We start from the raw sequence: 26,601 nt of genomic DNA, 5'->3' as shown, positions 1-26,601 counted from the left end.
CGGCATATTACACTCAAAAAGAATGTTGGATGAGGAAATGGAGCCAAAGGACAAAGTGAATGTCTTCTTCTGTGCTGTGGCTGTGCAGATACAGTAACAAAGCTGGTTATGTTTCAGTTGCAGAAGCGCTGGAGCTATTTTTGACACTACAGTATATGAGAGCTTCTCTGTGGAGATACTTCGATATGTGAGAGATGATGTGGGGTTTTTTGTTTTTTGTTTTTGGATAAGGATCAGAATGTTCTATAGAAGCAGATTTGTTAGGGCTTGAATAGAACTGTATATGCAGGGCACATCATTCATAGCGAGCAGGACCGGAGGCTGGTGTTTTAAATAACCGTGACAGACATGATATGATCACTGAGGAATAAATTGAATTATTGAATTACTGCTGATGGAAGACCCAGTATTAGAAGACTAAAACATAGCGAAAGCTCTATATCGCTCTTTCCATCCCATCTTTTTACTTTTTACTTTTTCATATTCCTTCATTTCTTTCCATATGTAGTGAAAACCAGCTGTAATTTATCACTGTGCTGTAGGTGAATTTAATTACCTGGGGAAGTCTTGATAATAAATGATTAAGTATGCAAGGGCATAGTCATTAGGGAAAGTTGGGAAGTCTGCAGATTTTTTTAAGTAGAAGTTTCTACAAAAGTCTGCAGTCTGCTCTTTTTCTTTGTGTTACAGTGGAATACATCTTTGGCGTGGAACACATAGATTGAAGGCGCTGATAGTGGATCCCATCCCATCCTCTATTTGAGACAGCAGAGTGAGCCCAAACTTTATTTGAATTCCCTGCATTTCCTATCTCGCCTGTACTGATAAACAGCAAGAAGAGAAAAAAAAAAAACCCTTTGAAATACAGTGCAATCAAAAAATAGAGAAAAGTGTCAGGCTAAACTTGTGAATCTGAGAGTGTGATCTCAGGCTGATTACTGATTGGAATGAAGTGTTGTTGAAGGGGGGTGTAATCTCTTGAAAATGAGATCGTACTAGAGAATTGATGTGCAGATAATGATGTGAATAAGTGTGTTGACTGCAGTGCTTTGGATTGCATCTGTTGCTATCTTTAAAAATAGATAGCAACAGATGTATATTTAGAACATCAACGATTAAGAGATGCAGGAGGTAAGTATTTCCTCTTTTTTTTTTGCACCAAGCTGCTTTCAAAAGCTGCTTAAAGTGACTGAATTAAAAGTGTAACCACATCAAGACAAGAGATGCTTTCACTTGCCCTTAAAAATAACAGACACACAACTTATATTCAATCAAATATTCAATAAATCATGTTAAGACACGATCTGTGCTGATTCTTTTGCATCACTATCTGTTGACTTATTTTCATGGAACATCATATTTTGGAATGTTTGTTTGCAGTAGCAGGATTTTAAGTCTCTGTCAGAAACACTGAAACGTCTGTTGTGTCACTGTGTCTTACTATACCACACAAGCTTAGAGCTATACAGAAATCTGTTCCAGACCTACAGACCTACAGTGCACCAGTCAACACTGGGGATTAAAGACAGCTCTTTAAAACCCCGTCGGATTATTTACCATGTCTCTGTATATTTCGACTCTGACTGCGGCATGCACGCTAGAGTTTTTTCTCTGTTCCTTTCCTCTAATTTATGCCATAAACAAAACACATTTCTGGGTCATAAATTTGCAGCCAACTCTCTGGAGCATCAGAGCTGAGCTTTGTTATGTGTGCTTCCTCTGGCCAGTGTAGAGCTGCTGCCTCTGTCTCCAGTCTCACATCACTAAAACACATCTGGACTCTGTCATATTTAATTTTGTTAAACACAAAGACACAGCATATAAGCAATTATAGCAATCTAACCCAACTGGGGGGAAGGTAAGGATAGAAAACCAAATGATAGATGATGCATTTGGTGTATTTAAATGTGGACTTCAACTCCACTATGTGCAGTTTTAAACCCATAGTATAGTAATTCACTCATGCATGGTATTTCTGCTTGTTTAACCACATGCAAATGAAAAGCCTGGATGACAAGTTGCAATTGTCATCAAACTCCCCAAACAACAGTGCAAATACATAAATCAAGGAAAGTCTCATGGTGCAGAATCTTTGTCTTTCTATAGAGGTAAGAAATCCTGAAAAATCTGGAGGTGTTTGCAGTATGATAACAGCTCTCCCCTTTCTCGTTACTCAATAATCACCACCAATGGAAATGCGGTTGGCCCGCCCCTGCCGGTCTATTGTGAATCTGCGTTCAACTGGGTACCACTCTTCCAGCCTTGGCACCAAAGTGGCGCACCACGACATGCACAGCTGAACGAGGAGTGCGCCTTTGAAGATGTTTGATTGCCAAGCTACAATTTCTGGTGAGAGACGCGCTGATTTACGATTTTATTTAATCTGCGGTTTTTATCAGGCGGGCTATTTTTCGCGCTTATGAAGCGGGTCTGATTCCCGGTGTCGAGGTAGAACGAGGTTTGTGAAGTGGTTTAATTCTGCGACCGCCTCGTTTAGGTTGGTAGTATTTGTGAAAATCGAGTAAGTCGACATGAGTTTTTGATGTCAGGAAGGCGGTAGACTCAGAGCACTGGGCACTGGAGTCCGTTTACTTTCATTTATGATGCTGCTTTTTATACATATATAAATATTTCGATTGGTCTTCCTGATAGCACGCCTCCTCTTTCAAATGCACGACAGATAAAAATGTGTAAATAGAGCACCATTTCAAATGCGGATCGGCTCATGCCGCTTAACTTTTTTATGGTCGTGGTGTTGCCAATAGATACCGATTTCGCATAAGTTGTGAAGGCAAAGCAGGGAGAGCCGAAGGCATTGCTTGCTATAATTTTTTATTTACGACACAACTCTGAATTGTAGTTTCAGTTATGAAACCACGAGCTTCGTCAGGGCCGTGGAAGAAATATGGATGTTTGTCATCTGTCTGCACCTTGTGAGACCCCCTCCTCCTCCAATACCGTATTTGGCTTTGTGTTGGAGCGAGAAGCGTGCGTCGTGGTTCTGGGCATTTTCACGGCACCCTCAGCTCCACGGCAGCTCGTGTTTGCTTCACAGGATTTTTTACAACAGAAGGGAAACAGATGCGCCCTAATGTCAACAGCCGATTACTCACGCAACATTGCGCGAAAAATGCGCCCCCGCAGCTCAGACGGACTGAGCGTTAAGACCACCCTGGTCTCCGTTTTGCCACACGAGCTGGGGGGGTTTCTTTTTTGGGGGGGCGGGGGCGAACCGACGGGTTGGCAGCTTCCTGTTCAGCACCGCAGACAGAGACAAAATCCGACTTGTCCACACCCACTTTTGGTCCACGTTACCGCTGCCCTTCTCTCCCCAAACATAGAGAGAGTACCGCCTACGCCTTATCGGTTTTAGTGCAGGTTGAGTTGCTCTCGCCCAGGACGTATTTTGAGTGGTTATTGGATGTGATATACACTGAAAGTCGCTATAAACAGCAGCTGAGTACCTGTGTGATGTTTGCTGAAGCTCAGGTGCAGAGGTCCGTGCTCTACTTTCGTTGGAACAGCATGTAATAACTTGAATTATAAAGGGATTTCGAAGGCCATCGTGATTATTATTTTGTCCCACGACAGCTTTTGAAAACGTCTTATTAAATGGAAGGAGTGTCATGAATAAGTTATTCACGAACCCAAGGTCTAAGTCTTACACAGTCAGGCGTGATTTATAAAATTAAATATCTAGCTATAGACACAATCAGACAGGGGCTAGAATCTGTCTAATTAATCATTCTTATCCTCTGATTGTTATTCACCACATGTGGTTGGTGCGCATCAGCAGATGTCTGTAATCATGATAAGTGTTGGTGGCTTCGTTGCCCTTTGAACCAGAGCTTCTACGATCAGTCAGCAGTGGCTGGTCTGCGTTGCATAATCGTAAAAACCCCAAACAAATTTAAACATCCTACATGGCTGTGTTGCTGTGTAAACACATGGCTAATAGCTCATATTTGCCTTTGTGATGTGGTGTGTGTGTGGATGCAGTCATGTTGAAGCACAGCTGCACTGGTTGATGACGAAATGGATTTGGGTGGAAAGCAGGAAGGGATAGTGTTTTATGGGAGAGATTGGTGGAAGAAATGAGAGGCAGAGAAAGAGAAGGAGAGCAAGAAAAACAGAGTGAGGTGGAGAGAACATGCCTGCTGGCCTCCTGTCTGGACACATTACATTTTCATAGGCTGATATCGCACCGGCACAGCTGAATATAGATAACAAGCACTTCTTGTTCTACGCTGTCAACTTGGGTTTTTGTCTGTCTTTTGCTTACGTCTTCAGATTTGTAGATCCAGCAGCAGCAGATGTATACTATCTTTTATTTAGACTCCTTCTGATGACTAATATTTGCCTCTGCCTTTAGTCGGATTAGTGCAAAGAAGCAGGCTAAATAAACCTGTTGCGTAATCTGAGATTCAGGGCTGGATTAAATCACTGGCAGACCATGAAAATTAGCCATGGCCCTCCTTTAGGTCCTCCTTGGACAGATTTTGTTGCTAATATCTTACTAGTATTCCACCTCTGATATTTTTTTACACCTTAAAGAAATTCTTGACGAGAATTTGATGAAAAATAAAAACATGTCTGTACAGCAGATACACAGCTTGAGCAAAAGTTTTGAAACAGGCAACTTCATTGTACCCAGTAGTAATGAAATCCCTCTGCCAGGTTCTCTAAAGCTCACCAAAGAATTAACTTCTCCCCATGCTTTACACCTTTCTTCTAAACTAACCTTCACATGTTAGCATTTTTATTTTTTTAGAGTGAAACTAGATAAATGCTAAGACTCTTATCGTTTGAGCTTACCGAGATCTGACTTGTAGTAGTATGCAGTATGCAGTAAACATCCTCTCTGCTCTCTCCTCAGGCTTATCTTCTCTCTCTTTTGTATTGTGTTCTCACAGACTGAGTGACAAGCCTGTGGTGTAGTCGCCACCATGATAGCCACGGGTGGCCTGCTGCGCATGAACAGGCGCCAGGATTCGCTCCGATCGAAAAACCGAGCGGAGAACAAACGGAAGAGGAAATCCAAGAAAAAGAAGAAAAACGATGTGGTGGTGGTGAAGGGCAAACTCAATCTCTGCTCCCCTGCTGGTTTGGTGGCCGCTGTTGGAATTATAGTTCTTATGGTTGGGATTTCCATGGCTGTACTGGGCTACTGGCCCAGCCAGAACCAGCAGGAATACCAGGAGCGCCGCAGAACCGGGGGATTTCACACCAGCAGGATGAGCTATTCCAAAAGTCCTCAGATTACCTCCAACCTGACCCGTGGTGAGCCTTCCTCTGGCCAATCAAATCTGTTCAACCAGAGTCATTCTAACACCAGTGTTTCCAGCCCGTCCCGTCACTGTGGCTTTTTCTGTGACTTCCTGGATAACTATTTGTATTCAGACAACCTGAAAGTCTTCGGACCACTTGTGATGGGAATTGGTATCTTTCTCTTCATTTGTGCTAACGCCGTCCTCCATGAAAACCGAGACAAGAAAACTAAAATCATAAACCTGAGGGATATCTACTCCACAGTGATAGATCTGCACAGCATACGATCAAAGGAGTACTCACCTCTGAACGGCATGGTGAATTACACCCAGTCAAAGAGTGCAGAAGGGCCGTCGGGTACATTCCCAACAAGTGGGATGCTTACTCGCAGTTCCTGGCCCTCCACTGGAATCACTTTCAAAGGTGAGGTAGATGGCGAGGAGGTATTCAGACGCTCCTCATTGGTCAGCAGGCCTCGTAGCTTGTCCAAAGATGTGCAGAGCTTCACAGAGACTGTCTATAGCATCTATAAAGACTACAGCAATAGCAGTGAGCAGGCACCTCAGCCCCGACAATGGGAGACCACCTCCATCGTCACCTCTTCTGTGAACGCTTTTACCCTGCCAGTAATCAAACTGAACAACTGTGAGGTGGGGGAGAAAGCAGAGGCAGAGGGATGCTCAAAGGAGGAGGTTGTTATAGAAGCTGCTGCTGAAAACATAAGTGAGGAGGGACAGGCCAGCAGCAGCAGCAGCCAGAGAGACGTGATGTACGGTAAGCAGAAGGAGGCTTCGATCATGGACTCTCCTCCTCCTCACCGGAGCCACGAGGACACCGACACAGGTATCCAAGAGGGGGTGCCGCAGGCTCAGCGTCAACCGCAGAGGCCTCAGCTGTTTCCGCCATCTCCTGTTGCCAGGGCAATGGGTTCACGGCTGTCGCTCAACTCTCTCACGGATCAGCCCAGGCCAGCACGCCGCTGCAGCTTGTCTGTGTCTGGGTGCCGTCAAGGTGACAGAGCCAGGCGGTTCAGCTACCCCCGTCTGGAGCACTCCAACAGCAAGGGCTACATAAAACTGAATGACCTGGGGGGTGAATCCTTCGAAGCCCCCGACGCAGACACTTCTTTGGTGGCCCCTAAACAGGAAGTAGCAATGGACGCAGCAGCGGCGGAGGAAGAAGCTCAGGGACAGGACAATTTGGCGACACCGAGCACCTCTGGAGAATCCTAGGCCTCTTAAAACTCTTTGATGTCTTGTTATTTGCTTCGCACCCTCTTATGTGATTGCTAATGGGTGAAGCTGGCCATTAGAGAGGAAAGGAAACACGGAGAGTAAGCAACTAAGGACTATTGAAACATAGCCATGAATACTCAAGAGCAAGACTCTTTATAAATACACCAGACCAACAGTTCAAAATTCAGATGTAATTTTTCTATTTTTTCAATGTAGCAAGAGCAATACTAAAGACTTGTAAGGAGATTTAGAAATGGTTTGTAAAAAAAAAAAGAAAAGAAAAGAAAATTTGATCAGATGAGGGTTTTTTTTTCTTTTGTATAAGAGTAAGGCAAACATTGTAGCTTGTAGAATTGCCAAAACTTTCACTCTGAACTACTGTCCAACATGTCGTACTGTAGCATTAACATATGCCACAGATATTTAAATAGTCTAGATTTGCTTCTCTGCATTGTTATGTGAATACCACGTGAATAGGTGAACTGAACTGAATCTCAGGTAGATGTCTGGCTTAGGATCGGGACCTTGAGGACAAGGTCTTCCCTATGTGCACACACTTGTTTATATGAAACATTCATGGTTTAATAAATTTGACTGTAACACCTCCATTGGGTCTAATAGATGTCTTTGTGTGATATTAGATTAAATGCCACGAATGCAAAATGGCTTGTTTGCTCCAAATAGTTTCACTTGCGTTAAGAAAAATTAAAAGGATTAAAAAACTGGAAGTCGGACTATGATTGATTGTGTGGCAAACGTAGAGACTGTATGGATTTTTTTTTTCCTGGACTTTAGCCATACTTCTCATTACTGGGAAACACTGCAGTGGTATTGATGTTTTATTATTTCTGCCAGCTGAACCGAGACCAGTGACCTATAAGTGACCTTTACAACAGTCTTCTTAATAATTGTCTTCACTATTACAAAGGGAAGTTAACAGCTGAGTATCTGCTCAAATGGGTGACAAAATAAACAGGGAAAAATAAAATGGGCGTTTATTGATAATAGTGACTGTCATAACTGTCAGTGCCCAATAACTCACCTGGTTGAGCAGGTGACCCGGAGGTCAAAGGCTGCTGTATAGGGGTCTGAGCACAAGTCTAGATCAGATAGTTTCCTGTGTGTCATTTCCGCACGATCTCTTCTACTGTATTGTCAAATAAGGCCTCAAAATGCTAAAAAAAAAATCCCTTGAAAATCATGTTCAGCTGAGATCTGGCAGATAGATGCTAATCATTCAACAATCCCTTGACTTCATCATAATCTGCTACTGTACTATTGTACTTTTTAACCTCACTGCAGTTATAGATACACCTTTAAGTTGTGCACATAAAATACAATAGACTTACTCTATAGCCAGCCCTATATTTTTTTTTAATATAGTTACTTATATGAGATAAATGCATGCCTTGTACTGTTGTAAATGCATATTGCACCACTGCCACTTCACTGTGTATACAGTGCTGCGCATCATAGAGCCAGGCCCCTTTCTTTACATTTTGCTTCTAAAATGCTTTCTTGTATTTTTTTAAGAGATCTTGAGCAACAGTTTTCCGGGGCTTATGAAGGTCGTTCATAAAAGTGCCATCAGATTTTGAATCTACCATGCAATACCATCTGTCAAGTGTCCGATTAGCAACGGCTTTGTTTTTTGTTTTCTCAGCATAATGATGATCCAAACACACTGCCACTGCAGTAAAAGCATGAGTGAACACTATCAGTCATGCATTGGCCTCCCCAAAGCCCGGACCTTAACATTACTGATGCAGTGTGGGATCAAATGTCAACCAACAGTCCTTCAACAAGCCTGGAGAACAATTCCTTAAGTATACTTAAAGAAACAGACAGTTCAGAGTTCAGGCTGTGTTGAAGAGTAAAGGTAGCTATAGCAAAACGTTGACTTTCAAGCTCATTGGAAGTACACAGACTCTGTTTTTGCCTTATACACATTTCTATGTATGCTTGCATCCGTTTCAATAAATTCCTGTGACTATTTTTATTTTCTTTGTTAAATAAAAAGAAATAAGGGGTACTTCAAGACTGTTGCACAGCACTCATCTTCCAAGTCCTACATATTGTTAACAGTTCTTACAGGATCAGACAAAAAGTCCACTTCGAAGTTTGCAGACTATTCACGAGAGGAGCCAGCGCAGCTCAGCCTAACGTGGCCATCTAGTGGTCATGTGATGTTTGAAAAAAACAGAAGAAGAAGAAGAAGTACAAAAAATAAAGCGACCAGCAGGTGGCACTGGGTCTATGCTGGTTGAGTCGTGGGCGTGCCCGTTTATGAGCACCACGGGGCCGATTTCTTTTTAGAGGCAGGAGGGGGCGGGGTCAGCTCGCTCCGTCTCTGGGAAGGTTTGCCAAATCTGGCGCTCACAGGTGTGTGATCCCTTTCACCCGGACGAGACCCACGCAGGGGATTCCTGGTCTTCGTAGCGCTCCCTGACCAACAGCTGGCGTTTGGGGAGTTTGTGTCCCCTCGCTGAACACTCAGGTAAAGTGCTCGCTTGTGTTTACACTGTTGTTTAGTTTGTGTGTCGAAAAACAGGCTGTCACTATATGAGCACGAGCAAACTTAAGTCGGGTTTTTTTTGTAATTAATGCAGCATTAGGATGTTATATGTGGTTGTTAATATTTCTAAAGGGCTATTCTCGTCGTCTGACATATCTTAGTAATGTTCTGTTTCATTTTTCATGTCTTTTTTCCGTTGCAATCACCGGGCTTTCCACCACAACTTGACCTGCTGCTTTCCCGGCGATCTGTTACATTTCAAACGGTGAGTACAAGTGTTTATGGGCAACAATGTGAAACACACAGAGAGACAAGCACAAGGAATAATTTGGAGTTAGAACAAAATACGTTTCAAGCGGCAGCCACTTCACACATTATACTGCAGAGTAAAGGGCCAAACAGACGCGATCAATACTTTACCTCGCTTTATTTTGAAAATCTAACGTGACGGAGCATTGAGAAACTTCGTGTAACAGCTGTTTAAAAGTGAAAACAAGTCAGATCCATTTCTTCCCGATACAAATACAAAGCCCTCGATAAATCTAAGTTCTGTGTCACACTTTTGACTCAAGTCTTTTACAATTTGCTGAATGCGTCTATAATCTCCTCATCAGCATTTTTCTCGGGCTATTTCTTAACTCGTTTCTTCTCATAACTGCTGAGGAAGCACTTCTTGTTTTCTTTGACACGCACACACACAGACACACACAGACACCTGATTAAATGTTTGCTGGGCACAGACAGGCTATTCGGAAAGGGGAAGTTGTCACAGCATGTGTTTCCTCTCCTTGAAATAGAGAAGACGTTTCTGTTATAATATTCTCTTTCATCTACACTGAACTGAACATTCATCTCATGGCATTGTTAATAGGGAGGTCCATATGGCTGCAATGAAATTTTATTTGATATTTAATCTTTTAGATATGTATGTATCTTAATATGGGACAGTGCGTTTTATAGTGCCATCTGACCATTTGCGCTTGAGTAATTTCAGCAGTTTTATAAGGTCGAATGATGAGTTTGAATGTACAGGACTGAGGAGATAACACCGGCCAAAGTCCGTGGGACTTGTCTTGTTCACTTGCTTGTGTGTGCAGTCTTTGATGTTTCTGCGGATGATTGGTAGCATTTTGCTGAGGCTTAACATTTCTTGTACCCCATGAGCTGGCTTGGACTGGCCAAAATGTTCTCACTCTGTCATACCAGAGGAAGTAGTGTTATTTAATTTTGTGTCTTTCACTGATATGTTAGCGTTGTCGTTAAGGACAACTTGGACCACAAAGAATGGTTGGGTTGTTTTTTTGTTTTTGTTTTTTTTGATTGTTTTTTTTAAACCCTTCTAACTAAAAACACATTTTAGCAGATTTTTTTTTAAACCCATTAACTCCTATGAAATCGTTTCTTTTATTATCATTATTATTATTATTATTTTACTTCAGTAGTATATATTTTGTTATTTTGGTTGCTTGGGGTCAAGTTAACATATTGTTTGTTTTTGTTTTGTTTTTTCAACTTGTTAGCTAACAGTTGTTTTACATACCCAGTCGTCACAGTGGATCATTTACACTGGTGTTACATTTTCTGTGTACACAAATATGCGAGCTTCTGAGTAACATAAAATTTGCCTTCAGCCAACCAGCAAGTTTGTCGTGACTGCGTGGAGATGTTTGTTTTCTTGTTATGCATGGCCAAAGAATTGGAGAGTATAAGGTCTGTTTGACTTCTTTCAGCACTGTTTTGGTCTCTACCAACTGCTGGATGAAATGGCTGTCTCTATATCCAGCTGCAGATGGTGCCCAAGCAAAGCTACTTTAGCGCTAACATTCCTGTCAGGATAGGTAAACAGTTTGCATTCTGCAAAGGCAAATAAAGCCTCAGCGAGCTTTGGGTGATAAAACTCTTTCAATCATTTGCTAAAAGCATCCCTCTCACTGCTGCATTGTTTTTATTTCATACATTGCTATGATGATAATAATACAGCCAGTTTAAATATTCAAAGCAGGTAAAATAAGTATTATTTATGAAAAGTTTAATCCACAAAATTTTTGCTAATTTGCTTCTTCACCGGGAATTTGTAAGTTTGTGTTGACCACTACTTTGAGAAGATCACCATATAGAAAAATCCAGACATGTGCACCTTTTGAAATGGCTGATCTTTTCTAACTTTGGCAAAAAATGTGCAAAAGCTAATAAAACTATTAGGAGAGGAAAGTTTTCCTGGACCTGTTTAAAGGATGAATTCCACTTAAGGAAAGGCATTAACTCCAAACAAGAGTTTTCCAGCATGCTCTTCCTCCAGCTCTTTCTGGAAAAGGTACACCGTAAATTGAAAATGGCAAGCTGCACTTACAGATTAGCCAATAAAACATTGTCTTAGCTGCTGTGATTTATGTGACACAGCTGGAACATGGAAAAGGCTATTTAAATGTGTTGGGTGTCCATGTTGCTTGTTGATTTTTTTTTCCAAGTTGGACCAGTGGAACATGGGAAAGTTGTAATTACAGGCAAGCAGCTGGGAAATTCCAAATTGTGACCAAAACTCCAAAGCTGTATATTTTTTTCAAACATGCATAGTTCATGAGATATTAAGTCTGAGGATACATTGATGTTATAATGGAGTAGTCCTTTAGAGTTCCCCATGTTGCCTGTATAGCCTTTTGAGAATCAGAGGATTTTCTATAAGTTGTATTAAATTTGATTTTTTTTACTTTGTTAGCTGCCTCTACACTATATACAGGCAAAACCAGATAAAATCTCTTCATCGTGGTTTAAAAAGAGTCATTCACGTCATACATCTAAGGCTTTAAGAGCTACACAAAGACAGATTTCTTACTGTTGTTTTGATGTAATGTTGTAGCTGATGAATCCTATCTCTGCCTATTCATCTTAGGAATTTACATCAATGCTGCTGTCAGTTTAGTACATGATCAATAGCACTAGGTTTGGACTGCAGGAGAATACATTATTTTACCTGCTGCTCTTTGTTGCTGTGACTCATTGTGCTGCTGTATGAAAACCAGTGGAAGGGCTAGGTGTGTGACTCAGAAGTAAGAGGTTAAAGGTTAAAAGGAACAGCCAGCAAACCCTTGTTGTTATAACGATTCATAGATAAGTAAGGCAAAGGTTGGAGTATTGTCTGTGCACTTTAAATGGAATGAAATGGTTATTACATTAAAGCCACAACTTTCCCATGGTGCACATGCTGGATTTTAAAAGCTCATATTACATTATCTTTGTGGAAAGCAATATATGCTTTTGAATACTGTTATACCAAAGTGAGTGTTTCAAATCAATCTATTTTTGCAGTTCTAGTGAAACTTGGGTGCTTTTGAATAGTGAGATTGAATTCTAATACAAAATTGTGAGTTTTTATATATCTATATCTCGCTCTCTCTAGATAGATAGCTAGATAGATAGATAGATATAATGATCAAGGGGTTGCTGTCGCTCAGATCATCAGCTAATTGAAAAGTCAGTGGTCTAATCCATGGCTTCTTTAGTCTGCACATCGAAATATCCTTAAGCAGGATCTGTGTTTCTCCCTCAGAATCCATCAGAGTGCATGTGTGTGTGTGTGTGTGTGTGAGAGAGAGAGGAATGTTGGATAAAAGCTCTTGTCTGAATGTATGTGACTGGGTGAAAGAGCCCTGTAGTAAAAACGACTTTTAAGTGCACTACATAAGTACCAGTCTATTTACAGTTTCGATAGCAAAGTGTTAATCAGTGATAATCACAGACTTTGTGCCTTCAGGTGTACAGTCTAGTTCAGTCTATTAAAGCAAGTTGAACCCAACGCGTGAGTGCAGCGCTGCTGTCTTCAGAGGCTGGAGGAGATAAAACGTATGACTCAATCTTGTTGCAGTGCGTTGATAAGCTTGTTGGGAGCATTGTTATCTCCCAGCATGCCCAACCACTTGAAAGTGGTCTGGAGCGGTCTTTGCCTTATAAAGCCGTAGTCTGCCCGATGGCACCCTGAAAGTCACAGGCAGCAAAGAGGTTACTCTTTCAGCTTAACCTCCAATGGGATGCTGGGCAGGACTTCCAACAGTTTACATCAGAGTAAAGCTAAGACTCTTATTGGATAGAATATTTTATATTCGGTAGATATAAAATAAATTCTTCATATTTTTGTTAAGTGGGTTTCTGCGCTTGAGAGTTAAATGATTTTAGATGAGAAGGTTGACTCTAACTCAAATCTTGAATCTGTTTTAGGCTAACGATGCTACCTGGTTAGCATTATTTAGCACAAATATTCAAATTGGTAAGAAAGGCTCACCTATTCATGAAGTATCCCCTGGTTTTCCTCTGTCTCGCAGAAGCACTCCAGGAAATAGTCTAGAACATCTCTCCTATAAAACCACAGCGCAGGCTGCTGTTTTTAATCCTAGCTTTCTGTACCAATTAAACAAGAGCTCCTTTGCTAATTATTGAGCTTCAGAGGTGTACAGACAGGTTAGCTTCCCCTGCCCCCACATTCCAGCCTTTATGCTATATTAAGCTAAGCTCATTGACTTTTGATGGCAGCTTCATAATTATTGCAGGTAGATTAAGTTTCACATCTAACTCTGGCTGGGAAGGGGAAAAAAGAGCTTTTCCCTTTGAGAAACAGTGTTGAGTGCTTATTGGAAATGTTGGTTTTCATGAAATCAACACAGATAAATATTTTAGATTTAATTGCAACAGTTGAGAGGAAAAAGTGTGATTTATTGTAGACCAGGCTGGTTTGGATTACATAGTCGAAATCCTCCTTAAAGTGCTTTGTTTTTCACGAATTGGTATCCACAGCAAAGCCAAAAAAGGAAGCTTTTTTCTCTCCTTGTTGCCACGTGCTGCACACGTGCCGCCCCTCGCTTACTCAGACAGTTCCTAACCAAAAGTTACTTGATGGGCAAAACTGTGAATTCCAAAGGTTGTAAATACAGCCCTCATTTATGATGCCTCGAGATAAGATGTGCTTCCTACATGCAGAAAGCAAGTATCTTATTATTACTTCATTTTTATTTCTTCTTAATCTGCAACGTGTGCCTTTCAGCCAGAGCTGAAAAAAGTGTAGGAGGTGTAGTGGAATGAGGGTGTGCGCAAAGTGGGGTAGGGGGTTGATTTGGAAGCTTTTGCCCAGTGTGGGGTGTCAAAATCAGACTCTAATTTCCATTGTGTGCTTGCTGACCTGCAGCCCTTTGGGAGTGAAGGCATTTGCAGCTGAGTTGAGCTGGACAGTAGGGGATGGTAGTCGTGACTGGTTGGAGGTGAAGTTCAGCCCATTTGATTTGAGTTCATTCAGTTCAAAGTGTAATTTACAGACGAACTAACGCAGTCATAAACTCTCAAAAATGCATTCATAGTTTGAATAATGGAACTGTAAAAAACCCTATAAAAGCCACAGATTGCAATGATTAAAAATGCCTTTTTATCGGAATGGTTCAGGTAAGCATAGAAATATCATCTAGTGAAGTGTTTCTCTTACTGTGTTTGAAAACCCAGCAGACAAAATGGAAAGTGATCCTGTGTTTGGCAAACAAAAAACAAACCAAAAAAGGCACATTTTAGAGTAGCAGTTATTTTCCCCCGGACCTGGGATTTGCTGAAACTGCTGGAATTTTCTTTCTTCTTTTTGTAATTGGATCACACGGGTGATTTGCCAGGTTCTGTAAGGGACATGCTTCAACTTAATTGTACATTGATGAAGTGCCAGCTTGCTTGTTCTGACCACAGTACTGTAAATTGGATTGCTGTAATGAACTTCATGAGGTTCCTGATTATAGAGAATGAGCATATAGACATATTTATACTTAACAAGCTTTACAGTGTGAATTTTAAGGAAAAAATTTTTTCCTCAAAAAACTAGGGCTTGTAGTATTACTTCTCACTTTTTTATGTTCTTGTGTTAAATGAAAGTGAAATGTAAGAAGATCAGCTGAATGCAACTTCTATTACATTTCAGTTTTGAGTCAATTGAAATAAAAGAGACAGTGGTAGAGTTGTTAACTATTGTTTTTTGTCTTATGTTATCTGCTTTTGTTCATACTTGTTTTGATTCTAAGAAAAGAAAAGATTTTAGAAGTAAACTGGGTTCAAGGTCAGGGTTCTCAGCAGACGACCTGCACGGGAACTCGGTGTCTGTACACAGCAGAAAAAAGTGAAGAGTTAAGCAGCCACATAAGCTAAGTCGAGTCCACAGATCACATGTTGGCTGTCTTGCGTGGTATTAATCATTTTGCTGACCAAGGGCTGCTCTAGAGACTTGGAAGAGTCACCGATGTGCACTCACTTATCTGTGAGTAATTATATGTGAAGATAGAAAGTCACAGCACAGTTAAAGGCCAAGGCTTTATTGCCTCAGATTTAAATAACCATTGAGAAAGGGTGACACGCGCAGCCTGTTTTATTACATGTTGAGCTAACAATTATATATTAAAAAACCCCACAAGTGTTTAAATATTTTTCTGCAGAACAGTTCTGTTTACCTTCTGCCTTCTAATGGATATGGACTTAGAATTTTTTTTGGATTTTCAAAACAATTGAGACAGTAACACATTTTGAACATTGCTTTGGAACTTCAAAACTGGCTGTTAATTTAACATTAAATCAGACCAGTCATGGATTTGTGAAAACCCTGCCTACAATAGATACTCTTCCACTTTGAGGAGCTTGTTTTAGGCTACCAGCTGACAAAAACCAAAGGCATTCTGACAAAGCCAGGCTTAAAATATTAGCATATTTAAGACCTAGTCTATACAGTCCCCTGTTCATGTTGAACACTGAAGCAGATTTACTGCAGTAGCAGAAGACCGCTGAGTTCCACTTCTGTGAGTTAGGAATGGGAAACTGAGGCTACAGTTCATACCAGCTCACCAAAGATGGACAATAGAAGGTTGTCAATGTCTCTTGATTTCTTAGTCCTGATTTCTGACCCTAGGGTCAGAGTTTGGCATAAACAATATGCTGCTGCTGGTGTAGTGGTGTGGGGGATATTTTCTTGGCATTTTTTAGTGTTTAAAAAAACAAGATGTGTAAACGCAACATCCTACCTGAGTATTGTTGCTGACTTTGTCCATCCCGTTATTATCACAGTGTGCACATGATGGTTGCTTCGAGCAGGAAAACTCACCATGTCACAGAGCTCAGATCATCTCAAATTGCTTTTATGACAATCAGATCACCCTACTCAAATAGCCCCCACACTCGCAGATCTCAGTCTGATAGATATGTTTGGGATGTGGGGGAACAGGAGATTTGCATCATGGATGAGTAGCTGCCAAATCTACAGCAACTGTAGTACTATCATGTCAAATGGAGCAAAATCTCAGAGAAGTGTTTCCAGCAGCTTGTTGAATCTGCCATGAAGAGTTACGGCAGCTCTAAAGGCAAAAAAGGGATCCAACCCAGTATTAGTGTCTGCTTTAACAAGGATCAATTTTCTGATGGTGTATTTTGGTCTCTTTTTTTGCTGTGTGGTAGCCAAAAACCACCTCATGAGGTGTTTAGGGGATAATCCCCCAATGTCACTACCATCACAGACTGTAACAACTTCATTACAGAACTACCCAAAATATATTTAAGCTACTCCCTACCCTCAAATATGAAAGTGGGAGCAAGCAAGCAAGCAAGCAATTTATTTATATAGCGCTTTCAGATCAGCCACGAGCTGAACACAAAGTGCTGTACACTTGACATGCCAAACATGATACATTGAGCATGTTAAAAAAAATGAGAAAAATAGTAATAATAAGATAAGATAAGTAATATATATATATAAACACATTTAAAACAATAAAATCAGCACATTAGATTAAAACAATAAAATCAGGGTCAGACTGTGTCATAAGCCAAAGAGTAAAAATGAGTTTTAAGACGTGTTTTAAAAGTGGACAGTGAAGGGGCCTCTCTAATGTGCTGGGAAAGATTGTTCCACAGATTAGGAGCAGCAATAGAGAAGGCCCTGTCCCCTTGAGGATGATTGATTTGAAACAAGTTTCATATTTTATCTTCTATTGGCAACATTTTTTTAAGTAGTTTTTCATGACCAGCAATAAAGTACTGTCTGTTTGCCTTTGTTAAGCAGCTTAAATGTTCAACATTTAACCATTTTTATTTGTTATCTAATGACCAAGCTCCATTACATTTAATGCTTCAAGTATTCAATGTGCATTGATATTTCCTGTAGGGACAAGCTAATATGCAAGCTCTCATCCCTTATTTTACTGCATTAAAGTCATACCGCCGCGACCCGCTGGCTAGACAGGCCCTGATGAGCAATGTCTGAAACAATCAGTCTGGTCATACTGCGCCAGACTCCACCAGCTCTAAATGTAGATAACCATTGTTTAGCTGGACAGAAAAAAAGATATTGTAGCTAGTTGTTACAGCCTCTTGTACACTATGTTTTCTCAGAGAGCCTCATTGTGGTAATGTGCACAACAATTTGTTTTGGAAGCATAAGCTATAGTACTCATTACAAAAACAAGACAGGACGTGAAGGGGAGGGCGTGTAACAGACCATCACTGATCTCCACTGGTGGTAAGGGTATGTGACAAAAGCAAATCCTTTCACTTTTTTGTGGTTAATGGACATATCACTTTAACACTCAGGCTGGTAGCCCTTTAAGTTATTACATTTATTACATTTACATTTATTATATATTACAGGTATTACATCATCTCCTAACTACACAAGTAAGAGTTGTTTGAATAAAAAGACTGTATATAGTGTAGTTTAATTACTTTACTATATCCACTAAATATAAAACATTGTTTTATGGTTTTGTTTTATGACTTGTCCACCGAGAGACTGAATGAGGAAGCAGCTGTCTGCTTTCTGTATATAAGTATCACTGTGTGTTGTTCTGCTATGTGGAAAGCACGCCCACTTTGTCACTGTCACTATTTATGTATGAATTCAGCAGAAAGTTCTCATTAGTGTTCACGACTGCATGTTTATATTTGTGTAGCATATTGTAAGTGTGGGCATCCAGCATGAAAGCAGTTCAATGAAAGAAAAGTCAAATGGGTGATCGAGTTGGGTCAAATTCCCACTGGGAGGCGGGAGGCAAAACCCACAAATCCCCAGAGGGAACAACCCAGACTCTAATTAAGAACTCGCTTTTATGTCTGTATTTGTGAATGCACACAAACCAATATGTATGCCTGGGAGAGCGCTGCAGATGTGCGTTTGCGTCGCTGCGTTCACATCCTCATAATTTCCTTTTTTTTTTTTTTTTATTGTGCCTTAGATTGTTTTTCAGTTGGCAGTGGATGATATAGAGATTATCTAGCTTCAGCTCTGTGACAGAAGTAGTATTTGAATCCTTTATGCAAGTAAAATTTTTACTATACCACAGAGTAAATGTCCTACATTGTCCAGAAATATTCATGGAAAATGTACTTGAAATGTAAATAGTGGAAGTGCTTGTCGTGCAGTTCCTGTCAGTGTTATATTTCTGGAAAATGATACTGATGCAAAAACTTGTTCCTGTGGATGGTCAAAGTGAGCTTTTTTTAATGGTGGTGACTATTTTAACCTGAAGCATGTTTTTTAAGCTTATTACTGCTTATATATGTTGAATATCTGTTGCGGGGTCCTTACCCTACAATATAAAGTGCCTTGAGGTGACTGTGGTTGTAAATTGGCTCAATATTAATAAAGTTGAATTGAAATACTAGTCTGCAAAGTAACTTTAGCCGCTACATAAATATCAGAAAGTAGAAAAGTGAAACACAGTTTAATGTACACTGTTGAACTGAGATTCAAGTCGCCGCTCTGTCTAGACACATTTATATTATACGCACGCACAAGATTCTGAAATGTTGATATAGAACATGGCATAGTGATAATGTTTATGCTTTTAATTCTTGGAGCGTGACCTATGTTGGATTTTTGTGGCCAATCCTGTTTCTGTAGCCTAAAAGCATTCTGATATAGATATTTTCAGTTTGTGTCTCCAGCTCTGTATCTAACAAGCAAGACATTACTTTACATCACGAAATGGCACATATCAGACAATATATACACGAATGCCAATATTGGTGGAATGTTTTTTTTCCAGTGTTATAAAGATGATATTTTTGGCAATGATTTGTTATTTGTGTTGTAAACAACAATTGCCTCTATAACACATTAGGTAAATGAATGGAGCATATTGGTGAACAATATAGGCTTCAGAAATTGTTTTTAAAATTTCTTTATTTTAAAAAATTTTTAAACAAATAAAAAGGTCCACTTATGAGATTTGGTTGCTGTGTGCTATGCTTGGCACAGTAGTTTGTTTTCTTTTGTTGTTGTTTTTTTTAACAAAATTGTTTAATGAATTCTTGACCATTCAGTTAAAAATGGTCCTACTCACATTGAAAACTCAATTTTAGATGAGACTTAATTTCGATTAATTTAAACAACTTTTGAAATCTATCCTGCCCAACTCTTTAATAGTCAGTTTATTTTAGAAATTTTGTATCTATTTTGAAATATTTTTCACAAACACATATAATAATTCAAGTGATTATAAAGGCAACAGATTAAACCATTTTGAAAATTACATGTTAGAGCAACGGGGTTGTACACGCTAACATGGCTTAACAGATGACATACATATGACAAGTAAATACTCAGGACCGCAGATGTATTTTTTATTAATATTTTAAATGTTTGTAGCATATGTTTGTTTTAAATTGATTTGTTTTATGGTAACAGGATTGCAAATAACAGACTGATCACTGTTAGGGCAAAGTGCTTGTAAAAAATAAATGGTAAATGGCCTGTATTTATATAGCGCTTTACTAGTCCCTAAGGACCCCAAAGCGCTTTACATATCCAGTCATCCACCCATTCACACACACATTCACACACTTGTGTTAGTGTTTTCATGGGGAAAGATGCTAGCAGTGGAAATAAAGCAAGGAAACTTGGAATTTGATTTGTGTTCTTTGGGGAATATGAGTAAGAGTGTTTTGCCTTGATTGGAGTGGCACACTCCATCTAGCCAGAAAGTACTGGAAAAATACGAAATATGTCAAAGAGGGCCTTTAGTGTCCCCATGGTGTTAGCACAAGTTGCATGTCTATCACCGTGTTGTCTCTTCCTTTAAATGAGTTCCGGTAACAGCGCTGCAAAATTATTCTTTAAAATATCTTGATGGAAAAAAAAAGTGTCAACTATTTTTAAGTGGATTTCTAAGTCATTTTAACATCCTATTTGGTTACAAAGAAGTTGAGAAAATGTTCTCAAAGAACTGTTTTGTATTTTAAGGCTTTTAAAAAAATTCTCTCAGGAAAAGTACAGTTTACGCAACAAAAGTATCCTTTAGTCTTTTGCGCATGCATTATTTTCAAATTCATGGGTGGGACAGAAAATACCCTGCAGACTGTAGAACGGCCCACGGACACCTTTAAACTCAACAATCAGTTGAGCACATCATCCTTCCTTTGTTACATTCCTCCACTGATTGACTTTAATTTAATCTCATGTCCGTACATAGAGATGACTCTTAGTGTCGTTCGTCACTAAAACAACAAACCTCGTGCCATCAATTGCTGTGCGCGTGCGTGTATGTGTATTGGGAGGAGGGTGCTGCTAAAATAATGCCCCGGCTGTTCTGATATCCCACAATTCTACTCTCGGCTGCATAGTGGAGTTTGATAGGCTGGTGGAGAGGGGAACTGCAGCAGAGTAGCACCGCTGTCAGGAAACAGAAGCCCACTACGAATGCAACTCGCATAACCAGCTGAACGAGGACGCCGTGTCTGGTAATAAACCCATTTTCTTCGCTGCTTGTCGTTTGTACCATTACACCGAGGCTCACTTAGAGAAGATGCAAGTTTCGCTGCTTGAACGGCTCTTTGTGAGGTTTTGTCTCGTGCCACATTTTCGATCGCGTGCTCACAGCACCCGCAGCCGATGACAGATGATTAACATTAGAGTACAGTTTTACTGTATCTACTCAGGCGGAAAAAGTCTAGTGGACGTGGTTAACCGAGTCAGAAACGGGGGTCATATGGTTTTTCTTTCTTTTTTAATCCCACTGTGGTTTCACATTGTAACCATTCGGCGCGTAACACTGAAGCAGAAAATGTTGCTTTTTGCCGACTGAGCTGCCTGCAGCGGTGGTTAATCTGAAGCTAAAAGTCGGGGTATGCACGGATATTTTAAAGAAGCGCACCGCTTGAGGTGAAGCTGGCTAACGTGCTCAAGTTTCGGGGCCAGAAAGTGGGTGAAATTGGTGAAATGAGACGATACAGATGCTTGTCCGACCTTCAATCCCTCCCGTTTTTACATCAGTGAAGGAGAGCGCTGAGTCACTGGCAGGCAGTGTTACAATTTGCAGACAATTAATGGATTAAAACTGTCAGATTGTCCGAGGTTAAGACGACACACTTCGGTGTTTTTGATCTGCAGTGCGGTAGGCGTGGTTAGGGGCAGGATGACACGGTCTGGATCCTCTTTTAGCATCCTTACATCCTTGCTGCCACAGCATGCAATGGCTGGAGACTGATTTGACAATTTAATTAAGATGCACAGTAAGCTGCTGTTGCAGTAGCATTGAGAGGCAAGAACATTGTGGGCCTTGTAGGCAGGGATTCATAACTCGTTTACTGAGGCTGCACCTCTGTTTACAGCTTTAGTTTGCACAGTGACAATGGAGGAGGCAGTCTTTTCATTTCACTCAACAAAAACTGCTGAGACCATTGATTTTATATGAGGAAGACCCAAATTTATATTGGTCAGTATTGTTGAATCATGATTTTTGGCTTGTATTTATACATATATAAACCATAATTTGTCTCATATACTAAAGAATAAGATGCTCTGACATCTGTAGCTGTGATACAAATGGTGACTCTCATATCAAAGGCTACAAAGATGAGCAATGACCATTTGTAACTTTTTTCTACTTCTAAATGTCACTCATCAGTTATTTGTCCAACTGTGTTTGTGTGTATATATAATGTAAAAATGTCTAGACAGACAGGTGACTTGATTATAGCACTTTCATCATCAGGATTTTGTAACACAAAAATCACATGAATAGCTTTGTAATGATCTGATCATTACTAAAACATATTTTTAATAGTAAACCACATGACTATGGCTCTGCTAGCTCACTCAGACATCAGTGTATCTTTGTATTTTTTGTTGTTGTTGTTGTCTGTAACAGCTCATCAAGCTGGATTAGGTTGTAGAATTATGTTACCTTTATGTTCTAGTAGACACAATGCCATGTAGTGACTGCTCTTAATGGGAATGCACTGGTATTCCATCAGTATTTTTCAAGTTAGTCATTCTTGGCCTATTACTGTCCAGTGAGCATAAAACTAATTTAAAAACATAATGAGCAAATGTGCCTTCAAATTTACACAGTAAACAATGTAAACGGGGAAATAAAAGGTTTATTTTAACTTTTTTTTTTTTTTATTAGTGCCAGCAGGCATTATTAGTAATTAAGTCAGATTTACTGATTGTAAATCTCCTAAAATGCTTAATCCCTTCTGGTCCGTCTCGGCCACAGTATAAGAAGTTATTAGCTTCTCATCAATATACAGAGACTTAGTTCTAATCTTTTACATCAACAGGGGTTTTTCCCTTTGTCAACTAAGGCAGACAACTCAATCGAGAGCCACTAACTCCAACAAATCCTATCAGACAGATTGTGTTTGTGTTACCCTTTCACAGAAGTCATCCATGGCCTTAAGCAACTGCATGTCAACAATCCCGCGTTGATTGTGTCGCACGGTGTGCATAGTCAGAATGCAATAACAGTACCGGTAAGCTAGCTGTGTTGCCCACCGAATCATCGGAGGCCTCACTGCTAAAGACAGTAATGTAAACGCAGAAAGCCGACAGGATTTATGGCCGCCTCAGCAAAAATGCTCCCTGCTTGGAGTCACCTTCATGTGACCAGTCTACCTTCCCCAAATTCTGCTCTTGAGGTCTCACGTGTCGGCTAGATTTGTGAGGGTTCAACCAAAGGGCTTTTTAAAATTGACATCTGAAACGGCTGCTAAATTATATAATCAAATGTGCAAATACTATTTGATCAGATGTCACAAGGCCGTTTTCATGGAAGTCTCAGCGAAACCTTACAGGGATCATTTGAATGACTTGCACTCTTAAGCTGTAAACTGGCAATGGAGCGTACACACAGAAGCCATAAACCATCTGCCTCAGATGCTTGCTGAGTCTAAGATTTTACAATTTCACGCATTTATTGTCTTGCAGGACCTTTTACAGAGAGTTGTTTTTGGAATGTCTTTGCTGGCTCTTCAAATGAAACCCATGTTTTTAATTGTCAGAACTGTTGACATGCTCAAATTTTCCTACACCAGAGCAGGAGAACATTCAACCCAGTGTGGTATAAAACATCTGGGTCGTGTAAAATTCTTTACTCAAGTGCACGACTAAAATGCACAAAGCTATATGAAAATGTTGTAAGGAAGGTTTTCAACTCAACTTTTGATTAACTGGAAATGGCAATAATGACCTCTATTTCATTGTTGTCACCTTGTGTGATGTCCAATCAGGTTTTTGTGTTTCAGTAAACTCGGAAGTTTCCTGGGATGATGCTGGACAGCATTTTTGGCAGAAGTCTTGAAGGTTTAGGAAGTTCTAAAGCTGTGATTAATCTTTTTTTTTTTTTTTTTTTGATTAGTCTGGTAATTGAATTTGTTAAGACAGCACTTGGCTTTTTATATATGGCGGTAATCTTTAGATGTCTTTTTGTGTCACAAGTACAGCACAAACCCAAAACAACATTTTTTTTAATTAATTAATTTTTTTTTAGTAAAGTAAGAGGAGGTAGAGCTTTAAATAAAAATGTTTTAATTACTTAAGTTATTTATTTTGATAAATAACTATTTAAGTAATAAACTTAATTGATTTATCTACTAAATCTACTAAACCACAGACTTCTCCAAAAACATGTCAATAATTTTCTTAGTCAGGACAGTTGATGAGACTTTGGGGATCTGCAGGGGTGCCTAATTTGAATGTCCAGACCAGCTACGTGATATCTTGTTACAGCGGCTGGGTTTTGGTCTGCGACAGCTGTCGGCCCTGCGGCCATGCAAAATGGTCAGATCTTATTTGGCAGGCCTGCTCGGGATGGGCCTTGACGTGTCAAGCAACGCAGACTATTCCCCTCCATGTAACCTCCATAAGTCCCTGAGGGGTAATGATTGTGGGGGCAGGGGCGGCAGGGATGGGCCCAGCTGTGGTGTACTCTGGCTAATAGCACTCGGCACAGATGGCAGTCCCTCATCCTCCCATGTGTGTGCATGAGACTTAATGTGCACAGGCCCCTTTCCAGCAGTGTGCATTACAATCACACATGGCCCTTAAATGGAGGTCTGCATGCATGGGCAGTCCTACTACAGTATTTAGTGTCTGTGATCAATTATATAATAATGCAGCTACACACCGATAAAACCCTGGCTGCACTTTTAGGATGGATGTGAATATCCACTGCAGTGTACAACCCAACCATTGCAGCTCAGTGGGATTTTATTGGTCTGTCCAGTGACAGACAGCAGGTTTTATTAACTGTGGGCCTCTTTGGATTCACAGAAGGATGAAGCATGATAAAGCAGTATTAATGTTTCTTCAGAGGTGGGTGGTTTCTACTTGTCCTTCCTTGGAAGGCATAACACAGAGAGTATTAGCTTTTATCTTAAGGTGTGACTGAGGAGACTATATCTGCTTTCATCAGCTCACATTTGACCGTGAAGCTACTAATCCAAGAGGTAAATTTGATTATATCTTTGACACTAAGTGCTTTTTTTTTTTTCTTCTGTAAGTGCTGACTTCTACTTTTATTACTTCCAGAATTTACAGGGGGAACAAACAGATGTTTTAAAACTTCCCATTTTTATAATACGCTTCTGTTTTAGAGACGGTTCCCAGTCAACAAAATGTTTTGCATGTAACTGATTCTAGATCAAGTACATACATTAGTGAAGTTGAGGTGAGAGGATGAGCAGTAATTTAGTTGCTTTGTCAGCACATTGAGTTGTCTATTTCTGTCCTTATATACCTGTTAAAAGGTAAATCTTGTAAGTTTACTAGAGCCTTCAAAAAGACTTGAACTTGATAAAATGGCATTGAACCCTTTCTTTTCCAAACACACATTTTTGAAGTACTTTGGCTGAAACTTGTCTTCTATATTGGTACAATATTGGGCAGCTACTAGCAGAAATCCCAGGCAATACATGGCTTTCTTTCTGAATGCATAATTTATGTACCAGTCCATGGTGGAGGGCCACACACAGGACTACTGTGTAGGCTGTTGTGTTGCACTGTGAAGAGTGCCTGTCACCAGTGACTGAACTTATTCTTCCTCCATTTCTATGGTGCTAAGATGTTCCGTTCCACCACTCCTTCCATAGTTCCTTTTTCATAAAAGGATTAAGAAAGGCAAAGGTTAGCTACGCAGCCATCTTCTGTCAGCTGATTAGTGATCCGCGCCTCAACTCTGCCGCACATGACACAACAAAGTTGCAGCGAAAGAGGTTTTGACAGGATTTTTGCTTGAATTCAGCTCAGTGGTCTTTTACATTTCTCGTCTTCACTTGGAAAACATGGGTTGGAATTTGGACCTTGTGACTTTATTCGTTTATTCAAAGTGCTGCTGCTCAGGCTTTTAATCTTGATTAGGTCATCTTTATAGCCCTTTTTATGAGGTCTGAAGTTGAAAAGTGTTTGATCAGCACGTTGCATTCAGTGACCCTTAGAGCTTAGAATGCTCATGACTTTTTAGAAAGCATAGTTTCCACTGATTTGAGTCCATGAATTACTGTTGCTTTATATCAGCATCATTCTGATCCATTAAATGACCAACAACATGCTGGTTTGAAGTGTTTCTGCTACTTGGCAAAGTTTGAGTTTGCATTATTTTTGAACTGCTAGTTTGAAGCAATTCCATCAGGATTTAAGAGGAGTGCTCATTAGCAAAGATGAAATATTTTCTGGCATTCAAAAAGCAATTGCCTGTTTAAGTAAAGCATCGTTCTGCATTAGAATTAGCAGCTAATACCAAATGGCTTTGAATCAAGGGGCTGACAACACAACCTTGAGTCTATTCAGCTCAAAACTATTTTGAAGCTAAAAAGTGCAAGATGAACAACGCATCCGAGGCATGAGGTCATGTAGTCCAGCTGTTGATAATCTAGACGCATGGAGCTGGACGTGTTTGCCAAATTTAAATCTTTAAGGTTTTCAGAGATTTTTTTTTTCCAGTCTGGTAAAATGTCTTGAAAGGCTTGTAACAATCAGATGTAATCAGTCATACCAAGTAGATGTTATCTTGTTTTAATGTGCTCAATGTTTGAGTTGCAGATGTTGCCATTTCTTAATGACTGTTTGATTATTTTGGGGATTGTCCCTAAGAAGTGTTGGTTTTGTTGATCCAGACAGTGCTGACCATGCCCACAGCTAGAAGTAGATCTTCCTTGGAATCTTCCGTGCTTGCAGTAAACACAGCCCTATAAATAGAGCTCAGGGAAAAGCATACCAGCAGCAGAATGACAGGCATCCATACTACAAAACCCAGGCTCTGTGCAGCAGAGGCGCAGTACGCCGTTCCACACACAAACAGCCTCCAA

At 40.1% G+C, this 26,601-nt stretch overlaps 2 protein-coding genes across 21 annotated transcripts in view; both read left to right on the top strand.

Moving 5' to 3' along the window:
• The first annotated feature begins 2,205 nt into the window (after positions 1-2,205).
• tmem200cb (transmembrane protein 200C, genome duplicate b) lies at positions 2,206-7,111 on the top strand. The gene is made up of 2 exons (XM_004555273.2): positions 2,206-2,349; positions 4,914-7,111. The coding sequence occupies exon 2, from the start codon at positions 4,947-4,949 to the stop codon at positions 6,498-6,500; it is 1,554 nt and encodes a 517-aa protein (XP_004555330.2). The 5' UTR covers positions 2,206-2,349; positions 4,914-4,946; the 3' UTR covers positions 6,501-7,111.
• Positions 7,112-8,837: 1,726 nt separating this feature from the next.
• The window catches only part of epb41l3b (erythrocyte membrane protein band 4.1-like 3b), a 55,621-nt gene continuing 37,857 nt past the window's right edge, over positions 8,838-26,601 (top strand). For 12 of the 20 annotated variants that reach the window (XM_014413385.4, XM_014413375.3, XM_014413378.4 and 9 more), the window contains exon 1: positions 20,611-20,754. The gene's annotated coding sequence lies outside the window, so the exon portion shown is untranslated. Of the gene's footprint in view, positions 9,001-20,609; positions 20,755-26,601 lie in introns of those variants that run through there. The other 8 variants (XM_076876905.1, XM_014413367.4, XM_014413371.4 and 5 more) reach the window with 2 other exon arrangements.

The sequence above is a fragment of the Maylandia zebra genome, linkage group LG18 (assembly GCF_041146795.1).
Source record: "Maylandia zebra isolate NMK-2024a linkage group LG18, Mzebra_GT3a, whole genome shotgun sequence".
In the NCBI taxonomy this organism is placed as follows: domain Eukaryota; kingdom Metazoa; phylum Chordata; class Actinopteri; order Cichliformes; family Cichlidae; genus Maylandia; species Maylandia zebra.
The sequence above is the reverse complement of the archived record's forward strand: the minus strand, read 5'-3'. Positions and strand labels throughout refer to the sequence as shown.

Bases quoted from the DNA above. Each gene is read 5' to 3' on its own strand.
- tmem200cb (XM_004555273.2), top strand. From the start codon at position 4,947: ATGATAGCCACGGGTGGCCTGCTGCGCATGAACAGGCGCCAGGATTCG.